This window comes from Bombus affinis, chromosome 7 (assembly GCF_024516045.1).
Source record: "Bombus affinis isolate iyBomAffi1 chromosome 7, iyBomAffi1.2, whole genome shotgun sequence".
NCBI lineage: Eukaryota > Metazoa > Arthropoda > Insecta > Hymenoptera > Apidae > Bombus > Bombus affinis.
In genome coordinates this window covers 1,732,561-1,751,099 of record NC_066350.1, presented here as the reverse complement: position 1 = coordinate 1,751,099, position 18,539 = coordinate 1,732,561, and the positions used below count along the sequence as shown (strand labels likewise).

Genomic DNA, 18,539 nt, shown 5'->3' with positions numbered 1-18,539 from the left:
TAACCATGATGTTTAAATTTATTAAATTAATTGTATTATATAACATTTTCATTTTGTATAAAGGTTTTATTTTTCCATTTACATTTTTTCAAGAGGTGTTAAGCCGAGTAATTTCATACCTTGGGCAAGAGTAATTCTTGCTATATGAAATAATAATAATCTTTGGTTTCCTAAGTCATTTGATTGGTGTTTTACACTCAATTTGCGCCAAGCTATATTGATAGCTTTACTAGAGAAGAAAAATATAAAAAATAAATGTATAGAAAAGACTATATAAAATTAATGTATTAAAATTTTTAATATACCTATTTCATATATTTATACTAACCATAAATGGAAAAGATAAATTGTTAATACACATGGTTCTAATTCTTCATAAGATTTAAGTACAACTTCATCAAATTGACTAATTAGTAAAATTAATTGATCAACTTCTGCTTCTTTTAAAAGACTTGAATCACACTCTGTTACTAATGTAGCACTAGATAACTCTTCCAAACTGCATAAACGGCAATGAGCATATTGCAATTTTATTCCAGAATCACCTTTCATCTGATATTAAAATATATATTTCACTAAACAATATATCACTAAATAGCTTTGAAATATTCTTTAAAAGATCTTAACTTATCTAAATAACTTACATCGAGCATTAAATTCCAATCAAACTTATAACTGTTCATTCTACTTTGTTTTAAATCTTGAATAATTACACCAGAAACACCCAAAATATCAGAAGTCTCATCTATTTTATCCAATGGAATTTTAGTTGCTAAAATAATTGAATAATGTGGATATATTTCATTACCACTGCTCAATTATATTTTATATATGACTATAAATAATATAAACTTACTCTTTGCATCCAATTGTTTTTGTTTCATAGTTTCTTTTGCTTTGTTCAAAATATCTTCTAAAAATACCACTGTACCTTGTCTTGTGCTCATACCATGTACTCTTCCAAACTTAACATGTTTTAATCTATCTACCCAAGGTAAATTCATTTTATTTAAAATTTGGATTAAATTAGTAAAATGGTCAGTTTGACCATTTTCTACGATATAATACATAGCATCAAATTTGTTTCTTTCAAATCTATCAATAGCAGCAGCAATATCTCTACTTATATATAAACTTGTACCATCACTTTTTATAATAGGAATACTTTTTTCTTCGCTCAAAGGCATTACTTTCCTATTTTCATTATCTAATTTTAACAGCTGCATTTCTCCCATCTTATCAATTATCTTATTTATTTTTTTAGCTGTATACATAGATTCCCAATCATATCGATCAAATGTTACACCTATTCTTTTGTATGTTCTTTCCAATTCTAAGACAGTAAACTGTTTGATTGATTCCCAATTTTTATAAACTTCATTATCTTCTAATTCTAATTGTCTAAATATTTCCTTAGCACTCTCATTTATACTTGGATCATCTTTAGCTAATTTATTAGCATTAACATAAGCTGTGTACAATGTTTTAATGGGATCTGTTTGCATCTCTATATTATCAATGTTTGCCATTTTCATACCTATATAAACATAACCAAACTGTGTACCCCAATCACCTAAATAATTTATCTTTGTAACTTGATTTTGGAAGAAACTATTTAAATTAGCAATGCAGTTTCCTATAATTGTAGAACGTAGATGTCCTATGTGAAAGGGTTTGGCAATGTTCGGTGAACTAAATTCTACTATAATGTTTTTATTAATATCCACAAGTGGTGGTCTAACACCAGAAAGATTGCTTTCTAAAATTTGCTTTATATACTTATCTCTTAGCACATTGAAGTGTATAGCATTATCTTGGACTGTAATATTATCAAAATCACCCTTTAAATCATTATCTGTAATATCTTTCACTTTATTTGTTAAATTATAATCTTTTGATTTTAAAGGAAGTACAAAGGTATAAGTATCAATCTCCTTATTAAATATGATATGCAAATTAGACATAATCTTATATTGACATGCATTGTCTATATTTTGTAGTTGTTTTATAATCTAAAAGAAAATGAATTTATATAATTACATATAATTTAATAATTTATTGTATTATAGATATGTAGGAAATTTTTAAATATGATCTTTACGATATAAAAGTTTATAATGAGTAAATATAATGTTAATGCTAGTTACGTTTAATTCAACATTTAAATAACTCGCATTAACAATAAAATTATTTCATCCATATACGTAACATATACGTTATTAATTGTTTAAGTAAAAATAAACAGTATATTTAAATATAAAACATAGTCAGAGTTATAAAAATTAAATCAATTTTAAACTGTATGTATTTTTACACTTCTTAAGATATTAAACACCATAACTAAGGTAATAACATTAAAATGATACCTTTTTAAATATTGCAGTCCTTATGAAGTTGCTCATGCTGCAATAATAAAAATTATTCTAAAATAGATCTCTTAATCCGTAAGGCGTAAAATCTATTAAGATTAATACAAATATAAGTTTTGAAAACTCCTTTACTGTATCCTATGGAAAACCTTGTCCGTATCGTTATTATGACATATGTACATTTCTACTTATTCTATTTTTTTTCACAAAAATATTTATGTATTGTTTAATTAAATTCAAATTTTTGCAAAGTATTTACATCCATGATATACAATATATTATAAGAATTATAAAAATAATGGTATATGTCAAACAACAATGCAATTATAACCTCTCTACGAAGTCTGTTATGAATCTTCTAAAAATTTTCTAAATTCATTTTCATGAATGCTTATAGACATTCAATTACGATAATCAGCTAAATATATAAATCATTTATGTATACTTTTTAAATACAAAAGATTCGGGAGATAAACTTTTCATTTTTAGTATGACATATGTATTTAATTTATGTTATTTAAATAAATCATTTATATAGATAGTGCATTAAATCAAATTTTGTAAACGTAATTTATTTGTATTAAAGTATTTTTTAATTTACAACAGTGTACTGTTTTATTATTTACATTTATTTATTATTTATTTTTAACTCTGTGTGGAATACACGTAAATATATGTATGGAATAAAGAAGTATGGAAAATCAAATTCACTCTGAACTAATTGTAAAAGAAGAAGAAGAAGAAGATGATGAAGAAGAAAAAGAACAAAAATGTAATACTCCTACTAATGAAACTAAAAGTATTGTGCGTGATGGAGAATCAACAATTGGCATCAGACCAAGACCATTAATTTGTAAGCCAGAAAATGTAAATATTGGGTGTAAGTCTGAACCTATAGAAACTAAATGGCATTGGGCTCCAGGAGCATGGCAAGATGCTACAAGAACCAGTGCCTTCCAACCATATAAGGTATATATATCTATATATATCTTATTTCAAATGTTTAAATAAAAGGCATATTATAAATATTTCCCTAACCTAATATTTTTTCCAGCCTCCTACGTTACTTACTAATTTACAAAGAGGTAATACACAAACAGAAATATCTCAACTTTATGGTGGTAGCGATATTACATTCCATACATTAGCTGGCCAAGGTGAACTTACACCTGAACACATACATCCAAGTATGTTATTTTTTTACAAACAAATGGTAATACATATTGCAGTTAATAATTGTTAATAAATTGTTGTAAAGGTACTGTTGATACACCTGATGAAAAGGGTTTAACTGGTCTTATGTGGGCTGCGAGATATGGACAATTAGGCAGTGCAAGACAATTACTTAAAGCTGGTGCGAACAAAAACTACCGTGGTCTCAATGGAGAGACTCCTTTGCATTTAGCAGCTGCTTATGGACATCATGATCTTGTAAAATTGTTGTTAAACCATGGTGCAGATTCCAATGCAAGCGATGAGGTACATGTTACATATAGTAATTTTTTTTACTAAATAAAAATTTAAAATGTTGATTTTTTGTTTTTAATAATAAAGGAAGGAAATACACCTTTGATATATGGAGCAAATGGAGATCATCCACATGTATGCTACGAATTATTATCTAGAGGCGCGGATATAACGCGTCGTAATATGTATAATATAAGTGCTTATCATGCGGCGGTATTAAATAATTCACTAACTGGTAAGCAAAAATCATACAATTAATATTTGGATACACTATATGAAATATTTAAAAAATTGCTTAATTTAATTTTTTTTTAGCTAAAGCAGTAATTGAAAATTATTTGATACAACAAGTGGTAAACATATCACCAAATATATTGCAATAAAGTAATCCGATATAAATAACGTAAATATAATCGTAAAATTTATATAGGTTTTAAAAGATTGTACAAATTACATAGTGATATTTACATCCGAATATTTTAATAAATATTTTTTATTTTTAATTCTATATAATTATTTATAGCAAATGTCTCCTGAAAAAAAGCATATGAATGAAATTTATATTCTCCTGCAAACAAATATTCTTTTACGAACAATTTGTTGATTATTTATATATATTTAATAAGTAAATTAAATGGTAAATAAGTTTTTTCTTATTTATAAAAGTCTAATTTAAATAAAATTCTTTTAAAACTATTTACATGCAGTTATTGACTACATTAATTCCCTTTTTTTTATCTACAAAAATTGTCATTTTTTATTAAAAAGTTAGCAAAAAAGTATATAAAAGTACTGGATCTGAAAATAAGAAATTATTTTTGCATTTTCAAGAATGAAGAATATCAAAATGTTAAATACTCTTAATAATAATATTAAAAGAAAATAACAAGAATAGGTGAATGCAAATATAAGAGTAAATTAATGTTTTGTTAAAAACCTACCAATTATGTTCGTATTATTTCTTTGTAATTAATTATAATGTATTATCATGTATCTATGCATGTATGTATATATGTGCATCTATGCATGTATGTGTATATATGTATACGAAAATTAAATAAAATTATTTAGTATAACATAATTCTTGTACATTGATATAAGTGTAATTCATAAAACTTCTCGTATTCTGTATTTACCAATTACAAAACATCTGTATACACTTTTCTTCAATAGTTCAACGTTAGACATGTACTAAATTGAACAAATCGTTTCAGAAGTGTGTGTAAATTGCTGGAAATACATTCAAGCATCCATTGATAAAAATAAAGTTTATGTGACAATAAAATTGTAACCTGAATATAAATAAGCTGAAAATCTTTATCTTCAAAATTCCAATGGATAGTGTCCTGTATTTTTGTACATAGCACAAGCAATTATCTTACTCTTTAATAGATACTTTTATACCACTTCGTAGTTATCAGTAAAGAAAACTGTTTCCACTGAATATTTAACTGGACTTTCATCTTCTACAAGTAAAACTTCGGTTACCTACGAAAAATATAAAATTATTTAGTTTTTTTGAACATATGGATGTTGAAATTTTATTCCTTGTTGTATATTTATATACGTAATATGAATACAAGAGAGCGTACTTTTATATTGACATATGATGTCTTGGATGAGAATGAGATAAGAAGGGGGAAGAAATCTGCAGGAGTAGACGACGGTGTTGAGAATTCCATTGAACCTGATTTTGTCGTTGCATCAACCACTGGTAAAGACCATACAAGCATATTTCTTCGTGCTTCGTGTGTATATTGACCATCACATTCGTGTACTATGGGATTGCATCCCATAGGTAATGGAATGTTTATCTGAACATCATTTAATTCGAGATTAACTTGTTCTAATTCATATTCTATGTTCACGTCACATCCACCTTCCCCGTTTTCAGATGGCCAACAATTAACTGTTTTAAGTAACAAAGAAGATTATTTCTTTAATGGATACAATAATGGATAAAGAATATACCCAAAGCTATATATAATTTCTATTTAGCAAATTATTCCTACTTGAAATAGGTAGTGCAGTTTCATCTTGAGCTTGCAATCGCCATTTTAATACTCCAACATCAGTATTCAATGGAAACGGTTTTGTAGGAATTTTTAAACCTATTTGACCACGTGTCCTGAATAATTCTTTATCTACATTTGGATGTGTTTGTAATTGAATTCCTCTTGAATCTCTGTTTTCTAATTGTACGCGAATTCGACCCCATTTCTCATCCGAAATATGTAACGTAACTAAACCATGCAATTCAAAGTGTTGTAAGCCACCGTCTCGACCAATTCTTACATTAAGACGTTCTTCTTGCCGCAGGTGAACTCTTAACACAAAAAAGCAATTGTTTAAAATTTATTGATAGTACATATACGTATATAAATTAAATTAATTAATATCTTACGGTTCAGTATTTATTATCTGTGGTGTAAGTGATGTTGATTTTGCTCCTGTTGTAGGTAAAGGCGTTGTTACAACATTCTCTCCTTCTTCTTTTAACTGATCTACAAAAGAATCAACATCACGAGATTTCCCTCCTAATTTCATTGCTCCTGGTCCAGTATTAACAGGTTTTCTATATATACATAAAATAAAGATATGTTGTAGAATATAGTTTTTAATAAAATTACATTTACATTACACTATTTCTTACTGTGTTGGTGTATATGAAGGTCTAACTGGTTCTGGTACGAAATTGGTAGTATCTCTCGCACTAAGTGATGATGTAAAGTTACCGCTGCTTCCATAAGAATTACCAAATCCAGGACTTTTAACACCACTTTTTTTAACTGCTTCCATTCTTTGTCTTTGCAATTCCTTTGCTTTTTCACGCATTTTATTTCTAGCCTCTCTTTCCTGAGTCATTCTTACAGCTTGATAAACTTTTTCTTCGTGTGAATCCATTTCTACAAATGTTCTAATCTGTGCTAAATTAACACTTTCTCTGTATCCTAATGCAACTATTTCATCAAATGCAAATATCAAATTGAATGCATTTTCAGCTATTTCAAGCTCATCCATTGAATTGCAATACTCAGGAATCTGTAAATTTATTATGTAAACTTATTAACCAAATTATTAAACATTAGAATCAATTAAATATACAAAATTGAAGTAATAGATACTTGTATCAATTTTAAATTTATAATATACTTACAACTCTTGCAAAAAGCCTCAATGTTTCTAAATCTTCTAATATATTACTAGCTTTTGTTGTAATTAATAACATATATACTTTTTCCAAAGGTTGATAAACATATCTCACAGATTCTGTTTCTACAAATGTATGTTGTTTACCAGAACTCATTAACTTTGGAAATGCAGCAAGCAAACCTTCTATTCTGGCCTTTGTCATTTCAACAAATTGGCGAGAGATAATAGCTAAAATTCATAAAGATTATTAGTTTTTTCATTAAATACAAGTAATATTTAAAAATGCATTCATATAGAAGAAGCATATTATATAGCACATACTTTATCCTAAGGTCATAAGATATCAATATTTTAAGCATACTTACTATAAATTGTTATTTAATAAGTATTTAAAAATTTATATAAAATAATTAAACATAAATTATTAAATTTACATTATTTAAAAATATCTGTTTATTCATTTATATAATATATAACAATAATATTAAATAACTAATTCAATACTAAATTTATAAATGTTACAATTAAAGAATTAGAAAAGTAACTGTATATATAAAACAAAATAAACAGCTGAATGTATTAAACAAATAAGATCAAGATTGCCCGACAATTAAGACGGTAATAATGTTTGATATCAACACATCTACAGAACACACATATATACATAAACAGGTGTGGTCAGAGGAAATAAGTATTACTTACTTTTGCCTGCTTTTGTGCAGACTGCTGCAGCAATAAGTACCTAAAATAATACAAAATAATGTAATGTTGAAATACATTTTAATTTTTTACATGTTTAGTTTAGAACCACGAGCAGCGATTGACATCTGTGGCGACTTGTATCGCACGGCCTTGTCATAAATATTTTTTACAATTTACCTACATTGTCAATGATTCCAAATTAATGATAAACGAATGCTTACCATTTTGCTGAATTATTTAGTTATATGCTGTACGATTAACCCAATACAATTTTTACATAGGCCAATCTTCCATATACAATAAATATGAGATTACAAACAGAGGGCGTAGTATTCTGACGCGTGGCATGACGAAAGATATGAAATGAATGTACCATGAATTAGGCGATATTATAGAATTGACATCGTTTTGAAATTTTCTGGTATGTCACAGTATGTTTATCATATAAGTAAATACATAACATGATATATATTTAATGATACATGTTAAATTTGATATATATATATAGATATATCAAATTTAAATACCAACGTAACATACTTCAGTTACATTATATGCTGTCTTTTAAATCACAAATAAATTATATAGATGTTGATTACAATTTCTGCACCAATAATTTATCATATTATAATATTGAGCTAAAATTTAAACTTGTATTATCCCAAACCTATTTCAAACAATAGAAATACGATATATGGTATTAAAAATACGGTATATATGCATATATGAAATGTGCACAGAACGTTGATTTTGACATGTATCAATGCATTGTAATCGGCAACCGTTTTGTAAATAAGTATTCAGAGAGAACCAGAATTATTCGCTTATCTCTTGTGTTAATGTAGAACGCTGCAATAACATTGTTTATTATATTAATAAAGTAAAATGAGAAACTACTTAATACTGCACGTATACGTAACTAACGAAGGATACTGTTGATATGAATTAAGGTTAATAAATGAAATTTTCCAGCTTGTGTATGTGTAGCCAAATATTTTAAGTTAATACTGTATTGTCTTTATTAACATTTGTAAATTATGATACAATCACAAAAATCTCGCGACCTTGAATTGGCATATAAACTACATCAACAAGATAATTGTTTTGGATTAACAGAAAATGCAGTCTTACCAAAAAATGTAAGTGTATTTTGCTATTATATTATCATTTAACGTTAATAATTGATATATACTTTGTACGTGACACTTTATATTATAATGATTTTGTAAAATTTAGAAAGATAAGGAAGATTATAAACCAAGAACATTAATTGATCAAACCTTGGAATTAATTGATCCAACACCTAATATTCATACATTGTTTGTACAATTTAATGAGCGTTATTTCTGGAATGTTTTGCTTCCTGTGGAAGTTAAATGGAGTCCTAAAATGACAAGGTAATTTATTTCATTCAAGGAATACTAAATAAGATAAAGTGTTTATTATACCATATATTATATTTACTCTTATACATTACAGTTGTGCTGGTATATGTACTTTTCATCCTCGAAATCGACAATGTATAATTTCACTTAGTGCACCATTATTAAAACTTAGACCAAGGAAAGATCTAGTTGAGACCTTACTAGTAAGAATTTTGTAGTATAATTATCTTTGATTAATTATTAAAGAATCTAACCAAACTTATTAGCTTTCCTTGAATATGTATTACAGCATGAAATGATTCATGGGTACTTGTTCCTCACGAACAATAATCGTGACAGAGATGGACATGGTCCAGAGTTTTGTAAACATATGAATAGAATAAATAAAGCAGCTGGTACAAAAATAACTGTATGTATCTGTAATAAAATAAATATAATAATTTATTATATAATTTTAGCAATTTTTTCATTTTTTAAAATATTTGTTTATGTAGATATATCACAATTTTCATGATGAAGTTAGATTATATCAACAACATTGGTGGAGATGTAATGGTCCTTGTCAAAAGAAAGCTCCATACTTTGGAACAGTACGCAGAGCTATGAATCGTGCTCCAGGTCCAACTGATTTTTGGTGGAAAGAACATCAACAAACTTGTGGTGGTCAATTCATTAAAATTAAAGAACCAGAGAATTTTAAAATAAAATCTTCAAAGAGTAAAGAGAAAACAAAGCCTTCTCCTAAAAATTATAATCAACCAAGTACTATGTTCAACTGGCTTATGAAAACTACTTCACCTATTACAGAATCAAAAATTGTATCCATTCCAAAAAGTATCAAATCAGTTGTAAATAATCAAAATTCTTTAAATGGATTTAAAAGACTTGGAAATAGTACAAGCAATGTTCATGGTTGGGGTACAGGAGGTCCAAACTGTTCAAGTAATTCACAAAAATATGGTAGTCCTAGCAGTATTACTAAAATTTCTAGTACACCTAAATTTTCATCTTCTGGAGTTGTTGGTGGCTCTAATATAGGCCAAAGTAATTTATTGAACAAATTATATAATGTTAATTATAATCAGGCTTTAAATAAAAATACTACACCAAGGAAAACAATAAATTCATTAATTAATGCTGTAGAAATGGAGAAACCAATTGCTAAAAATAGTAAATTATTAAATGAAGTACAAACAAAACTTGTGAAATGTCCAATATGCAATAATTTTGTGCCAAATGAGATGAATAAACACATAGATTTTTGTTTAAGTTCAAGAAATGAAAAAGTAGACAAAAGTAAAGAGCAAATTACAATAAAAAATTCTAATAATGGTAATTCTGCAAATTTAGAAATAAAAGCAAATAATTCGCCATCTGCTAAAAAAAGAAAAAATGAATCAAGTATTTTTTCAAGCAAACAGCCAAAATTAGATCAGTTACAAAATTCTAGAAAAGTAAATTGTCCTATTTGTAGTAATAGTTTTAATCTTATAGATATAAATGAGCATATTGATAAGTGCCTCCTAGAAACAGATGATAATTTAGTTATTAAATTAGATGATACAGACGATGATAATACAAGCATAAACGAAAGTATAATTTCTATTAGTAGTGCGTCTAGTGATGATTCATTCAGTTTCTCAGTTACCGAAAATTCGAAAAATACTAGTCAGAATACAAAAGTTAAAAAAAACAATGTAATGAATACTGTTTCACATAATTGTTTAGTATGTAATGAATTCATTCCTTTTGGAGTCTCGTTAAATGATCATTTAGAAGATTGTATTGGGAATGTTTTTAACGATGACATATCTTCATCAATTCATTGTAGTAACAGCGAAATTTCGAATGCAGTTCTTGAAGTATCAATTGAGCAGAATAAATATCCTTGTCCTGTTTGTATGAAATTAATAATAGAATCTCAAATGAATCAGCATTTAGATGTATGTCTCACAAATACGTGAATACAATAAATCTATAACATTTCAGTATGATTTGCATTAACTAATAAGTGTATGGAAATAGAGTGATGTGAATGTCATTTTATATGTATCTAAATCCTACAATTTTGTATACTCTATCGTTTTGTATTATTTAATAAACATTTTTTTTATAAATCTTACTGTTTCATATTTAAAAATAGTAATTAAATTATTTTATTTGAAAAATATACAATAAAAGCCGAATTTAATTTAAGTACATTACAGTAAATAGGACGTAATAATTAATAAGTTGATAGATTACGTTTTGATGTTAAATTTTCTTATATATTAGAAAAATAAATTACAATGAAAATAATTATAGGTTAATATATAAAGGAAGTATATTTGTAAATAACGATATTAAACTTTTGTACAATTTTTACAATACATTTTCTTATCTTATAATCATATATTCATTAGAAACAACAATTTCTAATCATGTTTAAAATGTCTTGTATGTTGATGTACGAACATAAATTACAAAGTAAATATTAAATCACGTTGAATAGTTTTTTATATTAAATGAATTTTTTATAAATAAGATATTAATTTCTCATAAAAATTATAGTTTCTCATATAAATTATTACTGTCAAGAGTACCTAATGCACATATACCACAGGTAAATTCTAACAGATATGTTGGAAAGAACAGAAGAATTTGTTCTTGTGTCCAATGCATATATAAATAGAGATTAGGAATTATAATATCAATAGTATTGCTGTCCAATCTTACTCTGAAATATAATAAAAACTTATTAAATATAATATAAATATGTGTTTATTGTATTTAATATAGTATAAAATGTTATAACTGTTTTTTTAGTATAGTTCTTTTAATTACCTTTTTGAACCTAATGAATGAAACATGAAGCTTTGTGGCAATGGAATATATATTGTATTATTGTATAATGTTCCTCCAGTTTGATTAGGTATAACTCGTACTGTATCTATTTCGTCATATATATTGATATTAATACCATATAAATCATTTCGTGCCGTCAATGCATATTTTGGATTTTCACTATAACACTGGCCAAGCAACAAAACTTCACCTTTATTGTGAAAAGGATAAGTGATGTTGTGAATTGATTTTATATAGTCTGGTGTCACGACACACGTGCCTAAATTTGGAAGTGATTAAGACAGGTAAGGTACTGTAATCAAATAGAATGAATTCTGCAATGAACTATCTCTCTAAACAATTGTGAATCATGAAAGAAGAAGAATAGCTTACCAAAAAAAGTCTTCAATATTGATAGATCCATATATTTATGAATTCTAGTTCGAGTTAAAAAATAATCTATAAGATTATAATTATATTCAATTGCTACTTTGTCATTATTAAGCGATAATTCACCAATATCTGATCCTTTCGGAAATGTTGCTGTCACAATAAATTTTTTGGAATTAGGATCTGAACTACTGTTCCCACCAATTAGGTCATAAAAAGCTCGAAATTTCCAAGCTAATCTCATTAAATTTTGTGGTATCTGATTATAATTACATAATTAAGATTAATTTAAAACAATATTTTGAATTATAGATTATTAACATTGCATTTAAATTATTAAAATTACATTTTCATGTTGCGCAACAACTTGATATTTTCTCAAGGTTGATAATTCTCTTGAAGCTTCATAGCAAGCATCAGAGAATGGAGTAAAACGTTTCCTTTTAGATTGTTCTCGACATTCTTCATAAGGCCATTGTGATTCTTTAGCAATTTGTAGCTGCTTTTCACTAATTTCGCCAAGTAAATCTAATGTAATTGAAGATCCATCACATTTGCCTTTTGCTGTATCAGAATATCCCCAAACAGCATTTAATGCAATTCTAGCAGGATCACTTGGCTTAGTGCTTAGGAAATCCCATTCCCAAGGTATTGCTTTTTCTGCTTCTAAACAAAACTAAATAGTAACAAATGTTGTTATCTTGTTTTATATTTCCCTTTAATTATAATGTTGCATATAAATTACCTTCAAAATCTTTTGACCTGGTATAACTTTAGTCGCTTTAATTTTAATCGTATCGGATATCCAGCTGGTAATCTCATAAAGTGCGGCTATATTCCACTGTTGAAGAATTTGTGATGATTCTATATTGTGATGTGTTAAAGACAACATATGATGATTTGAACCTTTAATATATTCAAATTTTACCTAATAAAACATGTTCAATGTAAAATTTATTATTTTGTTTACAGTTAAAATATAAAAAATTTTAATATACTAACTTGAGTACGCTGCGCATCAATTGTACTAATATATGCAGCTAAACCACAGCTACCTTTTGGTGGTACATATGTGTAATAATCTAAGAAATGAAGAGCCGTTAAAGCAAACTCCAAAAATGGCCATATACTAAAACAATCCAGAATAAACACAATAAATGATATTTATTACCTAATAATGTTTATAACAAAGAATATACAGATATATTAATATTTAACTCACGGATAATTAGCTCGATGTGAAGAAAACACATCTTGAATTAATTTCTCTCGTGATATTACATTTTCACAGTCAAAAAGTTTTACATATACTTGACCTCCTAACTCTGATAATTCAAATTGAAATAGATCTATTGTCTGTAAGAGAGGATTAATTAATATTTGAATGAATAATATTTTTATAGAAAATAAAACTTTTAATTAGTATCTACCTTTGGTTTATATGTTGGTGATTTTGTAATTATATATAATTGAGGACAAGTAGGACAAATTTGACGTAATTTTGATTTAATATTTAATCCTTTTATATTAGTGGATGTTCTAACATGAGCTGTAATGCCCATTTTAAGATGTTCTAAAAAGGTATAATATAAATAATAAAATCCTTAATAAATTCTATATCTAAATATTATTAATATCATACCTCCAGGAGTATTATATGAAATGAATGGACGATCTTTAAATCCAAGTGTAATATTGATTGGAAGATATCCATGAATAGAATGTGCCCTTTCTGCACTATGCCATGTATCAATTAAAGGATTATAATTTTCTATTATTTCTGATTTATGAATAGATGTTCTGAAAATATCAATTGTATAATGTAAAACATTGCAACAAACAAATGAAATTATAAATTATTCTATTATACCGTAGTATAACATGATTATTACGACCAACTGAAACATGTGTAAAATTCCCTCTCATAGAGAATAACGATGTTGCAATAACTGCAAGTCTAGCATTTGCTCCCAGATCTGTAACTTGCACTGATTCCATTGTTAATGGGATATTAATACGTTGTTGATTAACATGAAACTCCATGTTTTGATATATATGATATATATTATCAGGTAAAGAAGACAAATCTAAAAAAATACATAAAGATATAAATATAAAAAGCAATAAATATTTAATTATGTTCGAAATTTTCGGAACAGATAATTTATAAACTTACATTTAAATCCTTTAATAATATTTGTTTCATTGAGATGAAGGCATAAAACTGTTTTTTCCTGAATACGTGCAATTACTTCTAAATGTACAGGTCCATTTTGCTTTTCATCTAACTTAAATTGTTTTAATATATCCTTCACTTGTGTTGGACCATCTAGATGTGCTGATAATGAATGTAGAAGACCTTCAGCTTTAATATATAACTATATATACATAATGTTTAAAATATTAAAACATGTCACCTTACAGTAATTAATTAAATAATTTTAAATCAAATACTTACAGATACATGATTGATACTAACTCCACTACCATAGGTATTTACAGTTACATATAAAACCTCAGGTATGTTTGTTAAAGGATTAGCAATAACAATACCATGTATCATAGCACCAAATTTTCTATATGTATCTTGATAGTCAAATAAATAGTTCCCAGTAATTAAATATGAATTTGTAGTTGGACGAAGTACTCGTGTAAATTGTGCAGCGATCACACCTCTACACATTAAAATCATATATGAAAAAGGTATTTCAGAATTTTATTATTCCAAAAAGAAATTGTATGAATTATGGTCTTACATACATATGAATATAACAAGGATGGGTGGTACGTTCCATAGACTTCAAAATAGTATAAAAATAATTATATAAATGTTGACTGGGTTCACTTTGCATATACCAATATAATGATATTAATCTGCTTGGTGTAGGACTAGAAACAATAAGTAGTGTCAATGCCGCTACCCTCATTTCTAAATGTTCAGTTCTATTTATTAAAATTGGCCAATAGACAGGATATATCTGTGGTTTAAAATAAAATAAAAATGTAATATTTAATAGTATTTTACATTATTACCAGAAATTACTTACAACATCGGGTCTTAAAGGAGCAGTTGAAAGTGATGCCCATGCAGCAAGAACACGAAAATGACGTGATTCTGCATTGCTACCACTTGCAATAGGTTCTAAGAATTCAACTACTCTTCCTAACTGTATATTTGCTAATCCTTCTAGCCAAATCATTTTTTTTTCATATTCCTTTGTCTCTATGAATTATTGTTTTATTATAATACTAGAATAATAATTAAAACAGATATGCGATTTATTTAATATATATTTATCACGTACCTGTAAATTTATCAAGATATAAACGTACGTAATCATCTAACATCTCATATGGGCAGTACAATAAACAGGTTTTGTAAATCAATGTGCCATATGTAAGAATAGCAGTATTTTGGACTTCAACAGAAATTTTTTCTGGCAAATTTAGAAACGTTTGTAAATTTACTAATAATTGAACGTCAGGTTTTCGTATATGAAATGGCAACTGAGTGAGAAGTTGAATTGCAGACATATCCGAAACTTTTCTATCTTGGATTAATTCTAATATAAACAATGCAGCTTCTTTAGTGCCAACTTGTGGAAGTGCTTCAAGGAACATATTTCTATAATAACATGAAAAAAATAACAATATATTTTATATGTTATATAAATTACTAAAACTTTAAAGAATTATTAAAAATTTTGAACACCGTATTGTTTCTTCTTTATAACTTGTTCCTGAGATTTTTGTGTATGCATTACGTAAATCAGCAACATCCAGCATTTGAAGATAATAAAGCAATACAGTTATCGTCGTATTATGCAAATTATCAGCCTCTGTATCTAAACCAGGATTTTCAAGTCTCAGACTTAATCGATCTAATAAAGTCCCTATCTATAAAATATGTAATAGCATTATTAGATATCAGTTATAAACGAAAAATTTTTTTTAATCAATAACTTACAGATTTAAAAACAGTATTCTTGTCAAGAGTACCTCTACTTTGAGTGAGATCAACTTCTGGAAGTTCATGTTGTAGAACTTTAAAATATAAGTCTTTAATGGGTATCTTATCTACTGTGTCTTTCACCGAAATTAATTTAAAGATCTGTCTGTGTATATCAAGAAATTAATATGAAAGTTTTGTTTATTACAACAAGTTTCTTAGAATAAAATAATTTTCATTTCTTAAACATACCTTGTAAAATGAAAATGTGCTTCTCCAAAACTTTGAAAAGATTGAACATATATACCTCCAGAAGCATTAACAAACAAAATCTCATTTAAAGATCCATTTGTCTTAATTTTGTATAATCTCTCACTGGACTTCAATATTGGGTTCTATACATATATGAAATTTAGTAGAAAATAATAAGATACTTGGTAAAATAAATAAAGGTACATATAACATACTTGATTTCCATTGGGACACAACATGTTAGGAACATTTGACCACGTATAATGAGGATGTCCAATACAAGCTCGTGGATCAAAAAATTTTCTTATTATCCATTCATTTTCTTCTTCAGGATTGACAACATATTCAATATTGCACTGACCATAATGATTTTTCTATAATATAATATATTAGTTAAAATAAAGATATAAAACTAGTATACTTTAAAAAATGTGTAAAAATCCTTATTAAATGTAATGACTTACTTCAGTTGAATGAAATGCTGTCTCCTTCTCTAAGTTAGACAGATCTAATTGTAAAATTCCTACTATACTCCTTTTTATATTTACAGACCATGGTGATATTGCTTCTGTACTAAAATTTTCAATAAGACCATTTCTGTATATAATTTGAAATGGTTTTAAAAGATCAGTCACATCTTCTGAAACGGCTTGATCTTTTCCTTGTTCTTGAATTTTACCATTCCAAATAGTCATCTTCAATGATTCCAACTGTATGTAAATATCACATATAAAAGATTTTAATAAAATGGATTATTAATTTTACTGTTATATTGTTGTAGATAATATTATAAAAGCAAAGAGAAATATGAAATCAATTTTTCAAATTTTGCTATTTATCAGTTATAAAATTTACCTGCATTGTAGCAACATTTTGTTCTGCTTGAATTTTAAGTTTTCCATTAAAACCCCATGAAGATGATGCGCCAGATGGTAACAAAACACCAGAACTTGAAAGTGCATTGTACGAATATATATACTCTTTTCCTGGTTGAAATATACCATTTGTAACATGATTGTTACAGAAAAGAAAAAATAAAAATATAATATCCTTTAATTTGTGCATTAGTATTTGTAACACATAATTAATATCTGTAAGTAAATATTTTAGATTAATAATGGCTGAAACATCTTTGCTCCACGTAATTTAATTTCATTATTCTATATTCAACTATATTAAATTATTTTCAATGTTTAAATAAATTCAACGAATTACATTATTCATAATACATTATAATTATGAAGATTATAAAAATTTAATTATATGTGTACTTAAGTAAAAGTTACTTATTTATAAAATGACAACAATGAATATTTTGTAATATGGCTTATGCACTATTTAATTTGAGTTATATATAACTAAAAATGTTTATTCTGTACCTGTGAATCTCATGGTGTGCAACAGTAGCTTAACAAAAATGAACTGAGTTCATAGAAGTCAAGAGATGACCCTTGTTGTCCCTATCTCTGTGACCCATGAACACTTCTTCACTATCTATGTGAATAAAACTTATCTCCTGTCTAAATTATCTTCAATCGTATAAATCAGCCCACTACATTTTCTCTATATACTTTTATGCGATGTGTAAATCATACATCATAATTTTTCTTAATCATATAAATAATCACTTCAAACAATAACTTAAAACAAAATAATGTTTAAATTTCACATTTCTTCAATAGATTTTAATTATAGTATAATCTTACTCATAATAACAAATGTTACAAAAGCACGATACAACATACTTACATTACTTATATGAATGGGTATATCAGTTTTATATAATAAATGATGTTTTTATATAATAAAAAAATCAAAATTTATTTTTTTTACAAAATAAGTTATATTAAAAGGATTATACATTAGAAACTTTACTGAAAACAAAAATATTTAGATAACTATGGACTGTCACTATTATATAGAAATATATATTAGCTTATGTACTATACAGTACAATAAATAAAATGAGAAATTTATAAGAATATTTTCTTTACTTATAATAGGAAAACTATAATAGACACAACCTAATATTTACATATTTATTTTGAT

General features: G+C 26.6%; 5 protein-coding genes across 7 annotated transcripts; 2 read left to right on the top strand and 3 right to left on the bottom strand.

Moving 5' to 3' along the window:
* On the bottom strand, positions 1–2,742 carry LOC126918363 (probable arginine--tRNA ligase, mitochondrial). Of its 2 annotated transcripts, XM_050726190.1 has the most exons (6): positions 2,701–2,742; positions 2,367–2,403; positions 857–2,012; positions 645–772; positions 329–552; positions 1–229 (listed from the first exon to the last, which is right to left on the bottom strand). In XM_050726190.1, the coding sequence occupies exons 2-6, from the start codon at positions 2,400–2,402 to the stop codon at positions 79–81; spliced, it is 1,695 nt and encodes a 564-aa protein (XP_050582147.1). In that variant the 5' UTR covers position 2,403; positions 2,701–2,742; the 3' UTR covers positions 1–78. The 2 variants fall into 2 exon arrangements, with proteins under 2 accessions (XP_050582147.1, XP_050582146.1); XM_050726189.1 differs by having other exon boundaries at positions 2,367–2,702.
* A 7-nt stretch (positions 2,743–2,749) lies between these two features.
* LOC126918392 (DNA-binding protein RFXANK) lies at positions 2,750–4,339 on the top strand. The gene is made up of 5 exons (XM_050726260.1): positions 2,750–3,338; positions 3,424–3,556; positions 3,628–3,848; positions 3,924–4,071; positions 4,152–4,339. Exons 1-5 carry the CDS (start codon positions 3,063–3,065, stop codon positions 4,217–4,219), a joined length of 846 nt encoding a protein of 281 aa, XP_050582217.1. The 5' UTR covers positions 2,750–3,062; the 3' UTR covers positions 4,220–4,339.
* Positions 4,340–4,933: 594 nt separating this feature from the next.
* LOC126918368 (coatomer subunit delta) lies at positions 4,934–8,054 on the bottom strand. Its single transcript, XM_050726204.1, has 8 exons — positions 7,913–8,054; positions 7,692–7,731; positions 6,994–7,217; positions 6,490–6,878; positions 6,241–6,411; positions 5,849–6,162; positions 5,429–5,745; positions 4,934–5,324 (listed from the first exon to the last, which is right to left on the bottom strand). Exons 1-8 carry the CDS (start codon positions 7,913–7,915, stop codon positions 5,235–5,237), a joined length of 1,548 nt encoding a protein of 515 aa, XP_050582161.1. The 5' UTR covers positions 7,916–8,054; the 3' UTR covers positions 4,934–5,234.
* LOC126918358 (DNA-dependent metalloprotease dvc-1) lies at positions 7,980–11,193 on the top strand. Its single transcript, XM_050726179.1, has 6 exons — positions 7,980–8,112; positions 8,664–8,830; positions 8,928–9,088; positions 9,171–9,279; positions 9,366–9,485; positions 9,571–11,193. The coding sequence occupies exons 2-6, from the start codon at positions 8,729–8,731 to the stop codon at positions 11,038–11,040; spliced, it is 1,962 nt and encodes a 653-aa protein (XP_050582136.1). The 5' UTR covers positions 7,980–8,112; positions 8,664–8,728; the 3' UTR covers positions 11,041–11,193.
* Positions 11,194–11,371: 178 nt separating this feature from the next.
* On the bottom strand, positions 11,372–18,163 carry LOC126918339 (uncharacterized). Of its 2 annotated transcripts, XM_050726125.1 has the most exons (22): positions 17,870–18,160; positions 17,346–17,581; positions 16,955–17,200; positions 16,706–16,864; positions 16,491–16,633; positions 16,257–16,404; positions 16,002–16,186; positions 15,595–15,914; positions 15,337–15,512; positions 15,050–15,267; positions 14,748–14,964; positions 14,466–14,667; positions 14,160–14,376; positions 13,932–14,089; positions 13,720–13,862; positions 13,512–13,645; positions 13,292–13,418; positions 13,035–13,217; positions 12,636–12,965; positions 12,293–12,548; positions 11,900–12,179; positions 11,372–11,792 (listed from the first exon to the last, which is right to left on the bottom strand). In XM_050726125.1, exons 1-22 carry the CDS (start codon positions 17,880–17,882, stop codon positions 11,621–11,623), a joined length of 4,263 nt encoding a protein of 1,420 aa, XP_050582082.1. In that variant the 5' UTR covers positions 17,883–18,160; the 3' UTR covers positions 11,372–11,620. The 2 variants fall into 2 exon arrangements, with proteins under 2 accessions (XP_050582082.1, XP_050582083.1); XM_050726126.1 differs by lacking the exon at positions 11,372–11,792 and having other exon boundaries at positions 12,037–12,212; positions 17,870–18,163.
* Between the last annotated feature and the right edge of the window lie 376 nt (positions 18,164–18,539).

Bases quoted from the DNA above. Each gene is read 5' to 3' on its own strand.
- LOC126918339 (XM_050726125.1), bottom strand. The intron at 16,187-16,256 runs GTAAGTTATTGA...CATATTTTATAG, and splicing joins AGAATACTGTTTTTAAATCT to ATAGGGACTTTATTAGATCG. The intron at 13,863-13,931 runs GTATGATATTAA...ATACCTTTTTAG, and splicing joins TTCATATAATACTCCTGGAG to AACATCTTAAAATGGGCATT.
- LOC126918392 (XM_050726260.1), top strand. From the start codon at position 3,063: ATGGAAAATCAAATTCACTCTGAACTAATTGTAAAAGAAGAAGAAGAA. The intron at 3,339-3,423 runs GTATATATATCT...TATTTTTTCCAG, and splicing joins GTGCCTTCCAACCATATAAG to CCTCCTACGTTACTTACTAA. The intron at 4,072-4,151 runs GTAAGCAAAAAT...ATTTTTTTTTAG, and splicing joins ATTAAATAATTCACTAACTG to CTAAAGCAGTAATTGAAAAT.
- LOC126918368 (XM_050726204.1), bottom strand. The intron at 6,163-6,240 runs GTAAGATATTAA...TTTTGTGTTAAG, and splicing joins CAGATAATAAATACTGAACC to AGTTCACCTGCGGCAAGAAG. The intron at 5,746-5,848 runs GTAGGAATAATT...TACTTAAAACAG, and splicing joins AACTGCACTACCTATTTCAA to TTAATTGTTGGCCATCTGAA.
- LOC126918358 (XM_050726179.1), top strand. From the start codon at position 8,729: ATGATACAATCACAAAAATCTCGCGACCTTGAATTGGCATATAAACTA. The intron at 8,831-8,927 runs GTAAGTGTATTT...TGTAAAATTTAG, and splicing joins ATGCAGTCTTACCAAAAAAT to AAAGATAAGGAAGATTATAA. The intron at 9,486-9,570 runs GTATGTATCTGT...TTGTTTATGTAG, and splicing joins CAGCTGGTACAAAAATAACT to ATATATCACAATTTTCATGA.
- LOC126918363 (XM_050726190.1), bottom strand. From the start codon at position 2,402: ATGAGCAACTTCATAAGGACTGCAATATTTAAAAAG. The intron at 553-644 runs GTAAGTTATTTA...TTTTAATATCAG, and splicing joins ATTGGAATTTAATGCTCGAT to ATGAAAGGTGATTCTGGAAT. The intron at 230-328 runs GTTAGTATAAAT...TTTCTTCTCTAG, and splicing joins ATTTATCTTTTCCATTTATG to TAAAGCTATCAATATAGCTT.